This window comes from Sorex araneus, chromosome 5, assembly GCF_027595985.1.
Source record: "Sorex araneus isolate mSorAra2 chromosome 5, mSorAra2.pri, whole genome shotgun sequence".
Lineage (NCBI taxonomy): Eukaryota > Metazoa > Chordata > Mammalia > Eulipotyphla > Soricidae > Sorex > Sorex araneus.
The window spans coordinates 34,534,659-34,552,189 of NC_073306.1; the positions used below are offsets into that span (position 1 = coordinate 34,534,659).

A 17,531-nucleotide genomic window follows, 5' to 3' on the forward strand; every position below is an offset into this window, starting at 1 on the left:
CCACCACAAAGCCAATAAATTACTAAGGATAAACTATCCAAAAAAGAAATGCAAGTTCAAAAAAGAAAGACAAGATAGGACCTAGCATAATTTCAAAATTATCTAACATAATTTCTATTTACAAATGTGTTAAAATATTTAATATTCTGAAAACTTATTTAAAATATTATAAAATGACATAAAATGACATGGCAGCAGTAACACTGCTATTTAGCATAGGCAATTCAAGTATATACTCTATATATATCAATAGAGTACCAGGTCAAAGTGGGCGTCTAGGTGGGATGCTAGTGTCTACAGCAACAGTTCTCAGTAAGGACCAGTAGGTAATATATGGTGCTCAAGCTCGGGTTGTTATGGTATACAAACTTAATTTTTTGGGGGGGTCACACCTGGCAGTGCTCAGTGCTTACTCCTGGCTCTGTGCTCAGGGATCACTCCAGGTGGGGCTTGGAGGACCACATTGTGTGCTGGATATTGAACCTGGGCTGGCTGCATGCAAGGCAAACCGCCCTACCCTCTATACTATCACTCTGGCCCCTGTATACGTATTTAAATAAAGTCTATGAACAAATTAGGCACTTACTACTTCTTCAAGCACTTTTTTATCTGAGTCAAGTGATCGAACCCGATTTCGTAAAGCCAGAATTTCCTCATCCAGTCTCTGATTATGTTCTTTTGCTTTCTGTAGGCCAGCTGAATCTGAAACAGAGAAGACCACAGTTACTTGGCTGGATCCAAGCCGCAGTTTGGGGGCACTCGTCTACAGAGCACGGTGCTCCTTCCTGCCCTTCTCTCCAGTCCCACCAAGTCTGTCTGCCTGTGACTCTCAGCACAGGAGAGCATCGAGTCCAGTCCAACACGCTTCCACCAACGGGACGGAACAGAAAGCTTTTCATTTCTCATACCAGGCTTGAGATGAACTTTTTCCGTTTAGAACTTTGGGAATAGAAACTGCTAGGAACTGAAATTTTAAAACAGCTGAGCCCACCGTCTAAAAGTTAAATGGTGGAGAAAACGACCTTTCTGGCTTCTCTGTAGTCCTGTCTCTCTCACACACACACCTCATAAACCCTGAGAAACTTCTGTTCCACTCATCAACAACAGGGTCCCCACAGATGACCCAAGCAGTGGGCTGGGAGCTATGAATGGTCATATTTTCCAAGTTACATCAAGTCCATTAATCAAAAGCACCTTGCTGCCCGCACCACTGCCCGCATGACGCCAGTGCCTCGCAGCTGAGCACCTCGTGTTAATGAGACACGCTCTTCCCAGCATTCACCAAAGTCTCAATGACCCTGCTGGAACCTTCCTGAAATTGTAGCTGTTTCACTTTAGTCATTTAAATTTCATTAAAAAAAAAAAAAAAAGAGAGAAAAAAGATTTCATTTCAGTCACTTAGTCACTCGGTTTTTTTTTTTGCTACTTTAAAGCCTTCTCTGTTTTCCTTCTTAGTTACCTGTTTTTTTTTTATTTTTTTTTTAATTTAATATTTTATTTTTAATTAGTGAGTCAACGTGAGGGTACAGTTACAGATTTATACATTTTTGTGCTCATGTTTCTCCCTTACAAAGTTTGATAACCCATCCCTTCACCAGTGCCCATTCTCTACCAAAAGTAAACCCAACATCCCCTCCCCCCTCCCCAGTCCCGTCTCCCCACACCCCACACTGCCACTATGGCAGGGAATTCCCTTTTGTTCTCTCTTTCTGATTAGGTGTTGTGGTTTGCAATAAAGGTGTTGAGTGGCCATTGTGTTCAGTCTCTAGTCTATATTGGGCCCGCATCATCTTTCCCCCACATGACCTCCAATCATGTTTTTTTTTTTTTAAACTCTTATTATCTTTTCTTTCTCTATTGATACCCTTTTGTTTTTTTGTTTTATTTTGGTTTGCTTATTTTGGGGCCACAGCAGTGCTTCTCAGAGGTTACTCCTGACTGCACTCAGGAATCACTCTCCTGGCAGGCTTGAGGGACCGTATGGGATGCCGAGGAACAAACCCAGATGCCCTACTCATTGTATTGTCTCTCCAGCCCCTTATTTAAATGTTTCAAATTGGAAAAATTCTGAATACACAAAAAAGAAAACATTCACAATCCTACATCATGTAGGTATACATAAACACTGTCACTACATAGGCAGGGATTCTCCTGTTCTGTGTGTGTGTGTGCGTGTGTGTGTGGGGGAGGGTCCAGGATTGTTTCCTGATCTGCACCCTAAGCCTCTGGGGTTGGTTCTATCCACCTGAGACTCTGCATGTGGCCTGAAAAAAAAAAAGTCACTAAATGCTTCATTAACTAACAGAAAAATTGGTTTCATGAACTATTTTGCTAAAAGTTGCATTTCCTGATTTATCACCTCACCTCTATGAGAATGGCCCGTGTAAAAAACTAGAAATAGGAGTTAGAGAGATAGCACAGTGGGCTGCCTTGCCCACAGCAGACCCGCGTTTGATCCCTGCCATCACATATCATCCCCTAGCCCACCAGGAGCGATCTCTGAATGCAGAACTTGGAGTGAGCCTTGACAACGCCAGGCATACCCTCCCAAACAAGCAAACACCAAAAAACCTAGACATAACAGGTGTTGACAAGGATATAGAGAAAAAATAACCGTCATACACTGTTGGGAGTAATATAACTTGATGTAGTCATGGAAAGCAGCATGGCTAATATTAAAAATTAAAATTCCATAGGATGTAGCAATTCCATTTCTAGGAATTTATCCAAAGCATATGAAAACAGTAATTTGAAAGGATATAAGCATATCTGTGTTTGTAGTCCAGTTCACAACAATCAAGCAATGGGAACAATCTAAATGCCCATAAATAGTTGACTGATAATGATGTAGTATCAATATTCGCTGGTTTATTTACTCAGCCATTAAAAAAAAAAGATGAAATCATTTGGATAAAATGGAAGGAACTTGAGATGATTATGCTAAGTGATACTGAACGTCAAATGATTTGACTCCAAGGTGGAATGTAAACAAAATAAATGAACAATGTGCTACCCCAAACTCCTCTTAGATATTGAGAACAAAATGGCAGTCACCAGAGGGGAAGAGTGAGGGGTGCGGGAGCAGCGGGGAGAGAGGGGTAAATTTTGTCGTGGTGATACTAGAGCTTTGGTGATGAAGTCTGCAGCTATACTATTATTACACAGAATTGTGTAGCAATGATCAACAACTTTTTAACAAAGAGTAATTTGTATATTAAGGACATTGAGGACTTAGTGTATCTCTCTCTCTCTCTCTCTCTCTCTCTATATATATATATATATATACACACACACATATATATATACTGTATATTTGTATATCCTGTAGAAAGAGATTTATCTTTGCTCATGAAAAGTTTAATAAAAACTTTATTAATTCATTTATTTGTTTTTTGGGCCACACCCTGTGGTGCTAAAAGCTCATTCCTGTCTCTGTGTCCAGGGATCATTCCTGGCAAGTTGAGGGGACTGTATGGGATGCTGGGGATCATACCCAGGTCAGCCATATGCAAGGTAAGCACCCTACCCACTGTACTATCTTTTTGGCCTGAAATTAAAAAAAATAAAAGTTGGGGGGAGGCAGGGGGTTGTGGGTGGCCCTGAGACAATGATGCAGGGAAGCAGACACTCTGATGTGGGAAGGTGTGTGGCACTGGAATGCTGTATTCAGGAAACCCTATCACTGCAAGTTAGTTTAAAAAATTGTAAATCACGATACTAAATTTTTAAAAAGTAATTAAAAAGAACCAAATGGTATGCAAGGGCCACTTGCATTGCATGTGACCAATCCAGGTTTAATCTGTAGCACCACATACAGTCAGAACACTGCTAGGAGTGATTCCTGAGCAGGAGCCAGGAATAAGCAAGTCCTGAGCACAGTCAGGTGTGGTCCCAAAACAAGAAAGATTAGAGAAGGAGAGAGAGAGAGAGAGAGAGAGAGAGAGAGAGAGAGAGAGAGAGAGAGAGAGAGAGAGAGACAAAGACAGAGACAGAGGGCTCTATACACAACTGTCACAACTTTGAGGATATACTATGTTCATAAGAGACACACTCAGGGCCTGGAGCGATAGCACAACGGGTAGGGCGTTTGCCTTGCACGTGGCAGACCCGGGTTTGATTCCCAGCACCCTATATAGTCCCCTGAGCACCGCCAGGGATAATTCCTGAGTGCAGAGCCAGGAGTGACCCCTGTGCATCACCAGGTGTGACCCAGAAAGAAAAAAAATAATAAAAAATTAAAACAAAAAAAAAAGAGAGACACACTCAGCCTGACAGTTTGGGGGCTGGGGACTGTGATGTAGTGCATAGGCCCTCACCCAGGGGCCACAGAGATAACACCCTGAAGGGAAGGGCTCTAGTGGTTACATGGTGGTGCAGGGGATCAACTCAAGGACTCACACACTCAAGGACTCTACTACTTCAGCTATCTTCCAAGCCCCTATTAAAGATTTTTCATGGGACAATTCTTGTAAATCCATTTTCCATTTCTTATTTGGAATGATTTTTAAATTAAGACATAACTTATGTACAATGTAATATACATTTCTAGGATTAAGTTTAGTAACATTAAAATTTTATAAATCCACTCCCCCACAAAGGAGGGCATTTCCATTACCTCACATGATTTCCATTCATATCTCTGCTCCCACCCATATCCATGACCATTTTCTGACTGCTATCATCATTGATTATTATTATTATTATTTATTCTTTGTTTTCATAGAAATGGAATCTAATATTATACATTTTTGTATGTGTTAGATATTTTATTCAATATGTATTTTGGGACTTCATCTATGTTACATCAATAATTTTTCCTCAGTTCTTCATTCCATCTTATTAATAAATACAATAATTAAATAATAATGCATTTAGGTTCACTAGAACCTAAAGATTGATGAACAGTGAGGCTGGAAAGATAGCACAGTGGGTAGGATACTTGCCTTGCATGCAGTCAACCCGGGTTTGATCCCGGCACCCATGTGGTGAAGTGCTCTGAGTACCACCAGGCGTTAGTAACCCTGAGTGCAGAGCCAGGAATAAGCCTTTAGTATAGTCAGGTGCACCCCCAACCACCCCAAATAAATAAATAAAAGAAGAAAAAACCTAATTGTGGAATTATTTAAGACAAGTAAACATATTTTGCCTTGCATGCGGGTTTGATTCCTCCTCCACTCTAGAAGAGCCCGGCAAGCTACCAAGAGTATCTCACCCGCATGGCAGAGCCTGGCAAGCTACCTGTGGTGTATTTGATATGCCAAAAACAGTAACAACAAGCCTCACAATGGAGACATTACTGGTGCCTGCTCGAGCAAATCGATGAGCAACAGGATGACAGTGACAGTGATAGTGATCTATATAATTTAAAATTTATCAAATTCCATTGTAGTATTGATAATGACACTCTTTCTTTAAAATTTTTTTAATCGAATCACCATGAGATACAGTTACAAAGCTTTCATGATTGAGTTTCAGTCATACAATGATCGAACACCCATCGCTCCACCAGTGTGCATTTCCACCACCAATGTCTCCAGTAACCCTCCCACCAACTCCCACCCCATCCCACCCCCTGCCTCTGCGGCAGGCACTTTCCTTCTTATTCTCTACTTTTGAGCATCGTGTTTTGCAATACAGATACTGAGAGGCCATCATGTTTGGTCCGTAGTCTACTTTCAGCACACATCTCCCTCCAACCATCACTGATTTAGTGGTCCCATTTCCATCCCAACTGCCTTCTCCCCCAGCACATGGGGGAGGCTTCCAAACTGTGGAGCAATCCTTCTGGTCCTTGTCTCTACTGTCCTTGGGTTTAGTCTCATATTATATTATTTTATATTCCACAAATGAGTGTAGTCATTCTATGTCTGTCTTTCTCTTTCTGACTCATTTCACTTAGCATGATACTCTCCATAAAGATGACACTATTTTTACATAGTCAAACAGGCTCAAATGAATAAATTCATCACTGATTCCAAGTACTGGTTTCTTTTTTTTTTTTCTTTTTGTTTCACACCATCGATGCACAGGGGTTACTCCTGGCTCTGCACTCAGGAATTACTCCTGGTGGTGCTTGGGGGACCATATGGGATGCTGGGAATTGAACCCGGGTCAGCCGCATGCAAGGCAAATGCCCTATCCACTGTGCTATCGCTCTAGCCCCAAGTACTGGTTTCTAAGTAAACATGTGTGAGATACTAATGCATGCGTGAGATGTTAATGCGCTAGAGAGACTTGGTCTCAGTGTCCTAGTCAAGTATGCATTTTATGTGTTGAAATATGTATAATCAGATATGTATAAACTCAAATATCTCTAATACTTTTTTTGGGGGGGGAGTGGGATTTGGACCAAACCTTCAAAGCTCAGGGTTTACCCCTGGCTACACACTCAGAGATCACTCCTGGTGGGGCTTGGGGGCCACATGAGTGCCCAGGGATCAAATCTGGGTTGGCCACATGCAAGGCAGGAGCTCTACCAGCTGTAATATCTCTCTGGCCCTCCAGCTCTAATCTAAGCATGGCTATTTGATAGCTCACTTAACCTTACCATGACTCCATTTTTTTATTGATAAGCAGGAATAATAATACTCATTATTTAGAATTGCCATGAGTAGAGTTAATGCATATATAATGTACCTGACTGGTTGCCTGCCACTTAGCAAGTAATAAGAGGCAGTTGCAGTAATAGTAGTAGAAACAGTAATGGAAATGCAGTTGTTATTATTGCAAAATAATATTATTAAAAAAACCTATTATAACATGGCATCATATCATTAATATGTTAATGATTATTGTTTCTGCTAGAATGACTCACCTTTTTCTTTCAGTTTTATCAAATTTTCTTTTAATTTTTCAATTTCTAGTCGAGATGTCTCAAGCGCAGAATCTAAAAGAGTATTTGTGCATGGAAGAAATGATTAGTATAGCGATCAAATTACAAGTAACTCAGTTTTGTTTTATTCTGAGGGGCCACACCTGGCGGTTATACAGGGGCTACACCTGGTTCTGTGCTCAAAGATCATCCTGAAAGTGATCATATGCAGTGTCAGGATTCAAACCTGGGTTGTAGTGGCTGCAGCTGTAGCCCAGGCAAGCACCTTAACTTCTGCACTATCTTTCTGGTGATGATTCTCTCTTTGGAACTCTCCCTTCCTGCCAGGTCTTCCTGAGTGCCTGTAAGTATCACCTCCTTCAGTAAGAATTCCCAGACTCCTTCCTTAGATGTCATGTTACACCTATATTTACCCAATCCCTGATCAGCTGAGCTCATCTCAGACGTGCTTCCCTAGCTGCATCCTTTACCAGAGTCAATGCTGAGGAGTTTGCACCACTCGAAAGAAGACTGACAACTTAAGGTTGTCTTAAGGTTCTTTTTGTTTGTTTGTTTGTTTTGCTTTTGAGGGGCCACACCCAGAGATGCACAGGGGTTACTCCTGGATCTTGCACTCAGGAATTACTACTGGCGGTGCGGGGGGCACCATATGGGATGCTGGGAATCGAACCTGGGTTGGCCTCGAGCAAGGCAAATGCTCTATCTGCTATGCTATTGCTCCAGCCCCCAACTTAAGTTTTCAAGCATGGTGTTAATTAAAGTACCTTTATTTTTTAAAAATTGCATCCAGAAACACACAAAATTAATGCATGCAATTAATAATGTTTAAAATGTTACCAATAGCTCCTAGGAATATTAAAGTGATAAAAGTTCAGGAAGTAACTTTTAGTACTACTCAAGAATTATTCAAAGGCAGACAATTTAGAAAAAAAACACAGGGCATGAAGTCACTTGGGTGTGAGTTCTCCAATCCAGGCTTATCGCTCTGCCTCCTTGGGCCTCTCATCAGCAGTGAAATGGCTGGTGGGTCTCCCATCATGTCAGGAGGAAAAAGCTCCCCTAGGTAAGAGACTAACATGGATGTTAATGAGATGATTCCTGGAGTGCATGTCTCATTATTATTCCCACAGACTCAATTCTTTAAGTAAATCCCAGTAAAAAAACGACTAGATTTGCCTAAAACTGTACTCCTGACTATTATAACAGCTAACTGTACCTTATACATGCTCCGAAGTGTGCATCCGTAAGCACAGCTTACCTAATTTACTCTGTTCTTTCTCCTTCTCTTGGAGTTCATTAGTGAGTCTTTGGATCTCTTCATGAGCTATTGTTAACCTTTGTACTGCTTGTTGCACATGTCTTTGTGGTGACTCATCTTTCCCCGAGTCTTCATTATGGGACTGAAACAAAACTATTGTTAATAAGAAAACAAAAAGTAAATGTATCTTATGATATTGTGCTATTCTATAAGTGTCTAAGAGTACTACAAGTGTACAAGTGTTTAAGAGTCAGCAAAGGAAAGTAGCAAACAGGCTCTTTCATTGAAGTAAATTTTTATTAGGTCAAACCACGTATAATTTGTAATATTTAATTGTTTTTGATTAATATATAATTTCATGTGCTTCAACCTAAGTATTTGGAGACTCTGGTTATAAAATATATAAATCAAATCACAAGGATGAGTACCATTTGGCAAAGAAAATACTCCTTGTTTATATGAAACATTAAGTACAGTTTACAAAGTGCATTCACATAAAGTATTTAATTTAATTTCAAGGTATGCACAAACTTAACCACCATGCTTAAGTTTATTTTCAACATTTATTTTCACAGAATTATTTATTTTTGGTGGAGGGCACACCCAACAATGTTCAGGAGTGATTCCTGACTCTGCACTCAGGAATCACTCCTGGCAGTGCTCAGGGGACAGTATGGAATGCTGAGGATCAAACCCAGGTTGCCCACGTGCAGTGCAAATGTCCTAGCTGCTGTACTATCACTCCAGCCCCCAGTTTTTTTTCTTCTTCCACTCATTGCAAATTTATCACATTCTTATCAGTAAATTCAGCAAAAAAAAGAAAGATAAAAAAAGAGGAAGAAATAGTTCTAATTTATTAGGGGAACAATGAACAAGAAGCATCTTTAAATAGAGGAAAGAAAAAGGAAACCTTGAGATAATACCAAATTTAAAAATTAAAACAATCTTTTGAAATAAATTTTCCCCAATTTTTAACTTTAAATGTAATTGGTACCATGAGAAACCAGACATAGGCTTTGCTTATTAATATTCAATGAAAAAGCCACTATTGGTGCTTGGGGTGTGGCTCAAAAGTAGAGTTTATGATGTGAATGTGTGAGGCCCTTGATTCCATTCCCAGGGTCAAAATAAAAGAGCAAATGATGACATGATTGTGATGCAGGGCATTGCCCTGACAGAAAAAGGAACAAGGCAACTCTGTGACAGAGGTGTTGCCTCTATGGGCTGATAAATGGGAAGGACACTGGATAATCTTTATTTCTGAAGTCTAAAGAAAAGGGATTAATTTAAAATATGTTGGCAGAGGTTGCTCATGACTGTTGAATTAAAGAGTTGGCATGAGAATACAAACTCATTTTTCATTTGATACTGCTTAATTTTTTATGATGAGCGTGTATTAAATTAAAAACACCAACACAATAAAAACAAATGCTAAGTAAGACATAATTTACCTATAAATCAGTATGTACAAAATTCTTTGGGCTTCTAAGTCTTTTCTTTCCATTTGGTCCTATTTGGTGGATTGACTCACATCTACTTTACACATAGGTTAATTAAACACTAGCCTATACAAAATATAGCTAGGGTGACAAGAGTTTGTTTTTGTCTTTTTTGCAAGTTGCATTTCAAGATAATCTTTAGAAAACCTTCTAAGTAAAATCAACATATAAATGACATGTTAGAGTACATATATTTATATTTCATTTTATTTTTATGAAGTTGTTCACAATAATTTATTACATTCAATATTCCAACATCAATCCCACCACCATTACACCTTCCCACCATAATTTTAAATTTTCCCAGCCACTACCCAAGCATGCTCCAATAGCAGGCCCTAAATGATTTATTTTGTATTGCTTGTTATGAATAATCTGCAAAATAATGATCAAAAAAGGTTTCCTTAGAAGAAAGTGTGTGAAGACTGTTGTATCTCACCCTGCAGACATTGAGCCCTCGTATAAGAGATTACTAACGTTGCACAGGTTGAATCTTGTGTGCTAGTATTTTTTTAATCGAGATTGGTTGCCTTCTACTTTACATCTTATCCTATCTGTGCTACTCCTGGTTCATCAGTGGTATAGAGTATGAGATGTCACGTGGCTGCAAATGCAACCACAAGCTACAGAAATACTAAAATTTGAAATAGCATGATACAGTTGGAGTTAATTTTTTAACTGGATGGTTACTATGGGGTCTGGAGGCATCTCTGCAGCTTGTTAATTTCTTCTGAAATTTATCTGTGAGTCTCTGGATCATGGCTGGTTAATGAGCTTATATGTGACAGAGGCAGTTCATGGGCATGACTGCCAGACTCCGGGGAGAATGGGGTGGGGAGGGGGAAGCAGGGGTGGTGGTTGCCCATCCCTGACTCCGTGGGAGCTGGGAGATTTCAGTCATAAAACCCGCATGCCTGAGTATTTTTTGGTACAAATATAATCCATAAGATTATCACCATAATCAAGATGATGTGAAAACCTACCCTCCCTGAGTTTCCCTGAGTTTTCTGTGGGTCCTCATTGTTCTTTTCTCTTCCTGGCCATGACCTCAAGAACTATGGATATAATAGTTGCATCTCCTACTTTAAATGCAATCACAGACTGTATGTTCTTTCTTTGCCTGGGTTATTTTACTCAAATTATTTTGAAGTTTATCCATTTTTTTTTAGTGAAGCAGAATAGCTTTTATTAAAAGAAATTTAGAGATGTGAGGTGGGATGTGAGATAGATAGAGATAGAGATTCATGTTTAGGAGACAATACAGACTTCTCAAGAGCAGAGAAAGCCTTGTTATGCTTTTCTAATATTAATTTAAAAAATAATAGTGTTCAAGTTTATGGTGTTGGTCTATAAGATTACTGCATACCATGAACACTAAAATGCCCATGGCCCTCCACCCCTGTCCCCATGTCACTTCAAATCTGATCTTCTTTCCTTTCCACCTATCCTCCTACTCTTTTTTTCTCTCTTTTTTTTTATTAATGAATCACCATGAAAGTTTATCCATTTTTGCTGTATCATTTGTATCACTTGTCATCCCGTTGCTCATTGATTTGCTCAAGCGGACACCAGTAATGTCTCCATTTGTCCCTGTCACATGCTAGTGTAGCCCAATGGCGTCTGTTCACTCCAGGAACATGAAGAGCTTTAAACCATTCATTTAGGGTCTTGACAAAGAAGTCTAACCATCTCGTAGGTGTGCGGCCACATGGTCTTTTGACATCCTGTGGAATCCAGTTGGTAACAGCTCTAGTCCAGCAGCCATCTCTAAATCACATTACATGTCTGGCCCATCTGATTTTCAAAGCGTTGGCAAATGAGACAGTGTCCCTGCTTCTTGATCATTGATGGAGGTCAGAACTACGGATTCTTTCTCTCACTTGAGTGAAACGTGATAATCCAAGCATAGCTCTTTCGATTCCTCTTTGGGATACCCAAATAGTGTTCTCGTCCTGTTTTCATAGGACCCAGATATCTGAGGCATATGTTACTGCAGGAAGAATGGTAGAGTCGAAAAGGTGTGTCTAGAGCCAGAAGTTCTTCATCCTCTTAACCACTTCTTCGATCTTAACCACTTCTTCGATGCTCTTGACGATGTCCCATGCCGCTCTCTTCCTCCTACACAGTTCAGGTGCCAGGTCATTTGTCATGTTGAGTTCTCGACCTAGGTACACATAGCTGCTGCATTTGGAGATGTTCGTTCCAATGAGGGCAAATGGAACATCAGGAACTAGTCCATTTCTCATGAACGTTGTCTTCGTAAGATTCAGCTGCAGTCTGACCTTTCCACACTCACAGTCGAAGTTGGCCAGCATTCGTGCTGCTTGACTGATATTTGGTGTTATTAGAACAATGTTATCAGCGAAGCGGAGGTGGTATAGTTGCCAACTGTCTATCTTCACTCCCTTTCCTTCCCATTCCAGTCAGTGCATGATGTTCTCGAGAGTGGCACCGAAGAGTTTTGGTGAAATGGTGTCGCCCTGCCGAACCCCCCTCTTTACATTAATGATCACTTCATTGTAGAATGGTGAGATCCTGGTAGTGAATTCATAATACAGCTCATGAAGCTTACATCAGGATCCTCTGTGAGCTATATTTTTGCTGTATGTCATTCATTTTAATTACTAAACAACATTCAACCATACAAATCTACACCTTCCCCCATTGAACATTTGAGCTGTCTCAACTTTGGAAATATTACAATTAAGGTTGCTATAATATGTTAAGTCCTTTTTTGAAGGGGGCAGGGATCATATCCAGCGATGCTCAGAGGTTATTCCTGGCTCTGGACTCAGGAATCACTCCTGGTGGTGCTCGGGGACCATATGGGATGCTGGGGATTGAACCCACGTCCACCACATGTAAAGCAAACACTTTACCCGCTGTATTATCTCTCCTGCTCTATGTTAAGTCTTATTATGGATAGATTTACATTTCTCTTGGGCAAACACAAAGGAGTGCAATGACAGGGTTTACACAATAGATGTACTTTCACTTTTTGAGAAAATGCCAAACTAACAGGACTGGAGCACTTTGCATTTCCGAGGTCTGGGTTCAATTCCTCAGCTATGCATGGCTCCCTGAGCTCTGCCAAGAGTGGCACCTCCCTGACCCCTAAGCAGTGCAGCAAGAGTCAAACACCCAACCCTTCTCCACCCTCCACCAGTACTGCCAGATGAGAAGGAGAAAAAAGAATTCTGTACCTGCTAATTTCCCGACCAACTAGATCAGATATATTTCATCCAGTTCACAAATGCAATGGGTTTCCCTACCTGCCAGCCCAAGGAATTTTTCAAACAAGCAAATCACATTCTCTCGGGGGACATGGAGGCTCTCTCACATTCCTGTTACTACACAACCTACTTCGCACATATCTTGTGAGTTCACGCTCCTCCTGTGCACAACCCCTCGAGCCCCCACGTGGCAGGCAATGTTCTCGCTCGTTAGTGAGTTTAAGGGATGGGAACAACCGAGCAATCTCTTCTCCCTCCAAGACTATGTTCTGCTATCTCAGGGTATTCAGGGTACAGAAACATCAGCTGTGGTCGTATCTTCTTTCTTTATTTTTTTGCGGGGTGGGGAATATTTATACAATTTTTCCTGTATCATTTACTGAGAAGATCTTTTTCCACATTGTATTATCCTGGCACCTTTGATGAAAAATCCCATTGAGGAATGAACTTAATTTTCATTCTTTATTCTGTTCCCTTGATTGATGCATCTACATTTACAACAACACTGACCATTTTGGGGAGTGGGGTGGTGGTTACCATGACTGAACCCAGAACCTCACACATGCAGGGCAAGTGATCTATTGCTGAGCCACAACCCTGACTTCCAATTTTGCTGATTTTTCAACACTGTTTTGGCTATTTGAGGTTCATTGTATATTTGCATGTCAATTTTATTTATTATCTATTTATAAAGTTGTTCAAAATAATGGATTACATTCAATATCTCAACACCAGTCCCACCACCATTACACCTTCCCACCACCATTATTTTGAATTTTCCTGCCACCACTCAAGCCTGCCAAAAAGGTAGATGCTAGGTAATTTATTTTGTATTGCTTGTTATGAATAGCATAAGATTTCACAAATGCGCATTCCTGAAATTCAAAAATTTTAGATAATTAGGATCTGAAGAAGTATCTGCAGTGAGTTGCACGGTTCTGAAATTCTTTTGTGTGTCTGTGGATCATGGCCCTTAGGAGCTTAAATAGCAGCTGGAGGCAGTTTGTGGCCATGACGCCCAGGGTCCCAGAGGGACAGGAAATGAGAAGGACCAGCCCATCCCCTTTCCCTTGAGGCCTGGAGTTTGCAGTCACAGATCCCACGTACCTGGGCTTCTCACTGGGTTCTGGAAATTGGTGGCCACCAGGATTTCTAGGGGGCAGGTGGAGGGATGACACCTGCTCCTGTCTGAGGCACCCTGGTGAAATTGGCCTGGCGCAAGGTCTGGAAGCATCTCTGCAGCGAGTTGCTCAGTTCTGAGATTCTTTTGTGTGTCTCTACATGCCAATTTTAGACTCAGCTAGGCTAAAATAATATTTTCAGTACTTCTTTATTAATAGGAATTTTAAAATCTCTTTTTTGAAAGAAGGAAACTCACCTGATTACTTTTATGGCTAGGTAAGTCACAATGTCAGTAAACTAACTGGAGACAGGGACACTATATGAGTGACATTTTATAATAGCCAAATACCTTTGGAATTTTAATTCTTCCTGCCCGTTAATTAGAAAACTCTAACCTAACAGTAACTGGATAGGACTTAGATTTATCCAGACTTTATTTCCACCATGTCCAGTTTGTTTCATAGTTTCCATATTAAGTTTCTTAAGCCCCAAGTTTATCTTCTTTTCTCCATTTGCGTCCTGAGCTACGCTTTCAGCTGATGTTCTTGAATGAATTATTGTATAACTCTTCCTGAAGTCCATGTTTCCAATCTGACCCCTATTTTACCCACCCTTTTAGTATTGCCAGGATGATTTTCAAAAACACAAATAAGATTGTGTTACTCTCCTAGTAAAAGTATTTTATGTACTCGAAAGACCTTCTCCGAAACCCAGCCACAGCCATGCTCAAGGCCACTCTCCACATGTTCGGACAAGCCTCACGCATGAAGGAACCGGCAGAGGAACCCAGGTGTGCGGAACCTGGGGCTGAAATCTCCAAGCCTGCTCGGATAGGGACTGGGCTTCCTCCACCCAGATCCCTCATTTTCCAGTAGCTTGGCAGCCACACTCACAAACTGCCCCCGGTTCCGTGTAATCCCATCAATGGCCAAGATTCAGAGACTATAAAAGAACGCTCCTGGAAGAGACCTCCTATAGCCTAGTTCTCCCTCTCGGAGAACCTGGCAAGGTACTGAGAACATCCTACCTGCATGGCAGAGCCTGGCAAACTCTCTGTGGCATATTCAATATGTCAAATACAGTAACAATGATGGGTTTCATTCCCCTGACCCTTAAGGAGCTTCCAAAGCAGCACCACTAGGAAGAACGAGAAAAGAGAGGCTGCTAAAATCTCAGGGCTAGGACAAATGGAGATATTACTGGTGCCCAATCAAGAAAATCGATGATCAATGGGATGACAGTGATAAAGTGATAAAGTGAAAGACCTTCTATAATCAAGTCAATCATTTAGACGCTCACAATATTTCCTGCCTCGAATCCAGAAACAGTGCTCTGGGATTTGAGACCAACTCTTCAGCTTACTGTATGACTCTCATGGGACATGGGTCCTGAAAATATTTCCAGCCTCACTTCACAGCATTTACCCCCATGAATCAGCATGTATCAGCCACTGGTCCTTCTGCCAGGAACACCTTTCCCAGCTTCGTCATCTTCCTAACACCACGTCAGCTTTCAAAACACTGCTAATCATCTCCTCGCTGGGAAGTGCTTCCTATACGCTCACCTCATCTATCCTGTCTGACTCAGGCTCTCCTCTGCATCTTCCCCAGTTTCTGGGCCCTCTTGTATCATGGAACTCTTGGACTGAGCAATTGTTCCTACTTTAGAAGTTTCCTCCCTCCATTAGCATGTAAGTTCCTTGCAAATACAGATGGTGTTTAATTTGATTTTGTTTCTACATCTACTGGCACAAGATGTGGCATAAAAATTCTCAACAAGGGGCTGGAGCAATAGCACAGCGGGTAGGTCGTTTGCCTTGCACACAGATGACCCAGGTTCGATTCCCAGCATCCCATATGGTCCCCTGAGCACTTCCAGGGCTAATTCCTGAGTGCAGAGCCACGAGCGATCCCTGTGCATTGTCGGGTGTGACCCAAAAAAGCAAAAAAAAAAATTCTCAACAAATATTAACAACACTAATGTGGAGGTATTGAAGCAGGCAGATAGATTGGGGGACCAGCTATGAGTTTCTTGAGTTTCCCGGGAATTAGGAAAGAAGTTCCTCTGTCCCAAGAGCCAACTGAGGCTTGATAAGACTCTATAAGCACAGCCCAGAGAATGTTTGAAAGGAAAAACTTCCAGAGGAACAAAAGACTGTGATATGAACCTGAGGGGACAACTTAAAATCCAAAGCCCAGCCCCTTGCAACAGTTTTTTACCTGGAGAGAAAGCCCCATGTGGGGCAGTTTGAGAAAAACCCTATAAAACCAACTTTGCAAAGGCTAATCACACACTTTCCCATCCTGGGGTCTCCTGCAACTCAATTTGGAATGTGTTGTTCCTTTCTGTTACTATATGGGGTGCTCTTGGCTCTCTCTCTGGGGAAGCCTGTGTTCTTTCTTGAATGCAAAATGCTCCCCCTCCTGCTCCCTCACTGTTTTCCTGTAAACACTATACTCCTGAAGTAAAACTATTTTACTGCCCTATTTGTCTCCTGTAATTCTTTTCTGCAAGGCTTCTTTTTGCCAGTGAGAAAACCCTGATGTTAGAGACTGGTATGAATGTTATTCAAGAACTTTATCTGTGCCAGAGCATCTTCCTGATCAGTTAGTGAAATGTTGGGTTTATAGGTAAGAAAATTGAGGCTCCCAAAAGAACTATCTTGTGCAATACTACTAATGGGTGGCAGAGGAAGTCCCTCGAAACCCAAAGTTTGTGTTATCTTAACGGTGGTGGAGGTGGTGGTAGTGGGGAGCTTCAGGCAGTATTTAGGGAGGCTGGGGCCACTCCCAGCAGTTCTCAGCTATGCCGTCAACCCAAAAGCTTGTAACTTTTTTATTTTAAAAATCATCACTACCATGTTGTGTGTGCAAAGCAAAACATGTGTTATTCATTTATTTGAGTAGGGTTTGGGGACACCTGGAAGTGCTCAGATCTTATTTCTGGTGATTCTCAGGGCACCAGATGGCAGGGATCAAACTGGGGGCCCCTGGGTGCAAGGCAAGCATCTGTACTATCTCTCTGTTACCATTTCTCAATATTTTAAAGAAATAACAACTGAGTAAAGAAATAATACTTTTTTTTTTTTTTGCTTTTTGGGTCACACCCGGCAATGCACAAGGGTTACTCCTGTCTCTGCTCAGGAATTACTCCTGGCGGTGCTTGGGGGACCATATGGGATGCTGGGAATCGAACCCGGGTCAGCCGCGTGCAAGGCAAACGCCCTACCCGCTGTGCTATTGCTCCAGCCCCATGAAATAACACATTTTTAAACAGGCCTTCCTCTGACTCAATTATCTTGTCGATTTGGGAATTTTTTTTTTCTGATTATACATCTTTGTGAGTCTAACTTGGGATGCTCAAGTTATAGCTTTCTTGAGTGTACTTCTTTGTGTAAGTAAATATACAATATGGTCACCTGGACAGCCCATTGCTATTTCAGATAAATCTTCTTGACATAACATTTTTCCAACCTCTTTTTATTTGTGCTTCTTTTGGGATTAAATAAAAGAAACAAAATTTTTGGAAAAGAAGTACAGGTAAACCACCATTTTTATGTTCAATGAATTCGTAAATAGGCAGCAAAT

The 17,531-nt window shown here is 41.1% G+C and overlaps 1 protein-coding gene across 7 annotated transcripts in view; it reads right to left on the minus strand.

Moving 5' to 3' along the window:
- Positions 1–17,531, minus strand: part of CCDC30 (coiled-coil domain containing 30) — a 110,298-nt gene that overhangs the window by 78,448 nt on the left and 14,319 nt on the right. For 2 of the 7 annotated variants that reach the window (XM_055138429.1, XM_055138427.1), the window contains exons 3-7: positions 8,091–8,232; positions 7,784–7,903; positions 6,815–6,886; positions 4,944–5,021; positions 587–702 (exon numbers count right to left, since the gene is read on the minus strand). In XM_055138429.1, coding sequence (XP_054994404.1) covers positions 587–702; positions 4,944–5,021; positions 6,815–6,886; positions 7,784–7,903; positions 8,091–8,232 — 528 coding nt within the window. The remainder of the gene's footprint in view (positions 1–586; positions 703–4,943; positions 5,022–6,814; positions 6,887–7,783; positions 7,904–8,090; positions 8,233–17,531) is intronic. The other 5 variants (XM_055138435.1, XM_055138440.1, XM_055138432.1 and 2 more) reach the window with 4 other exon arrangements.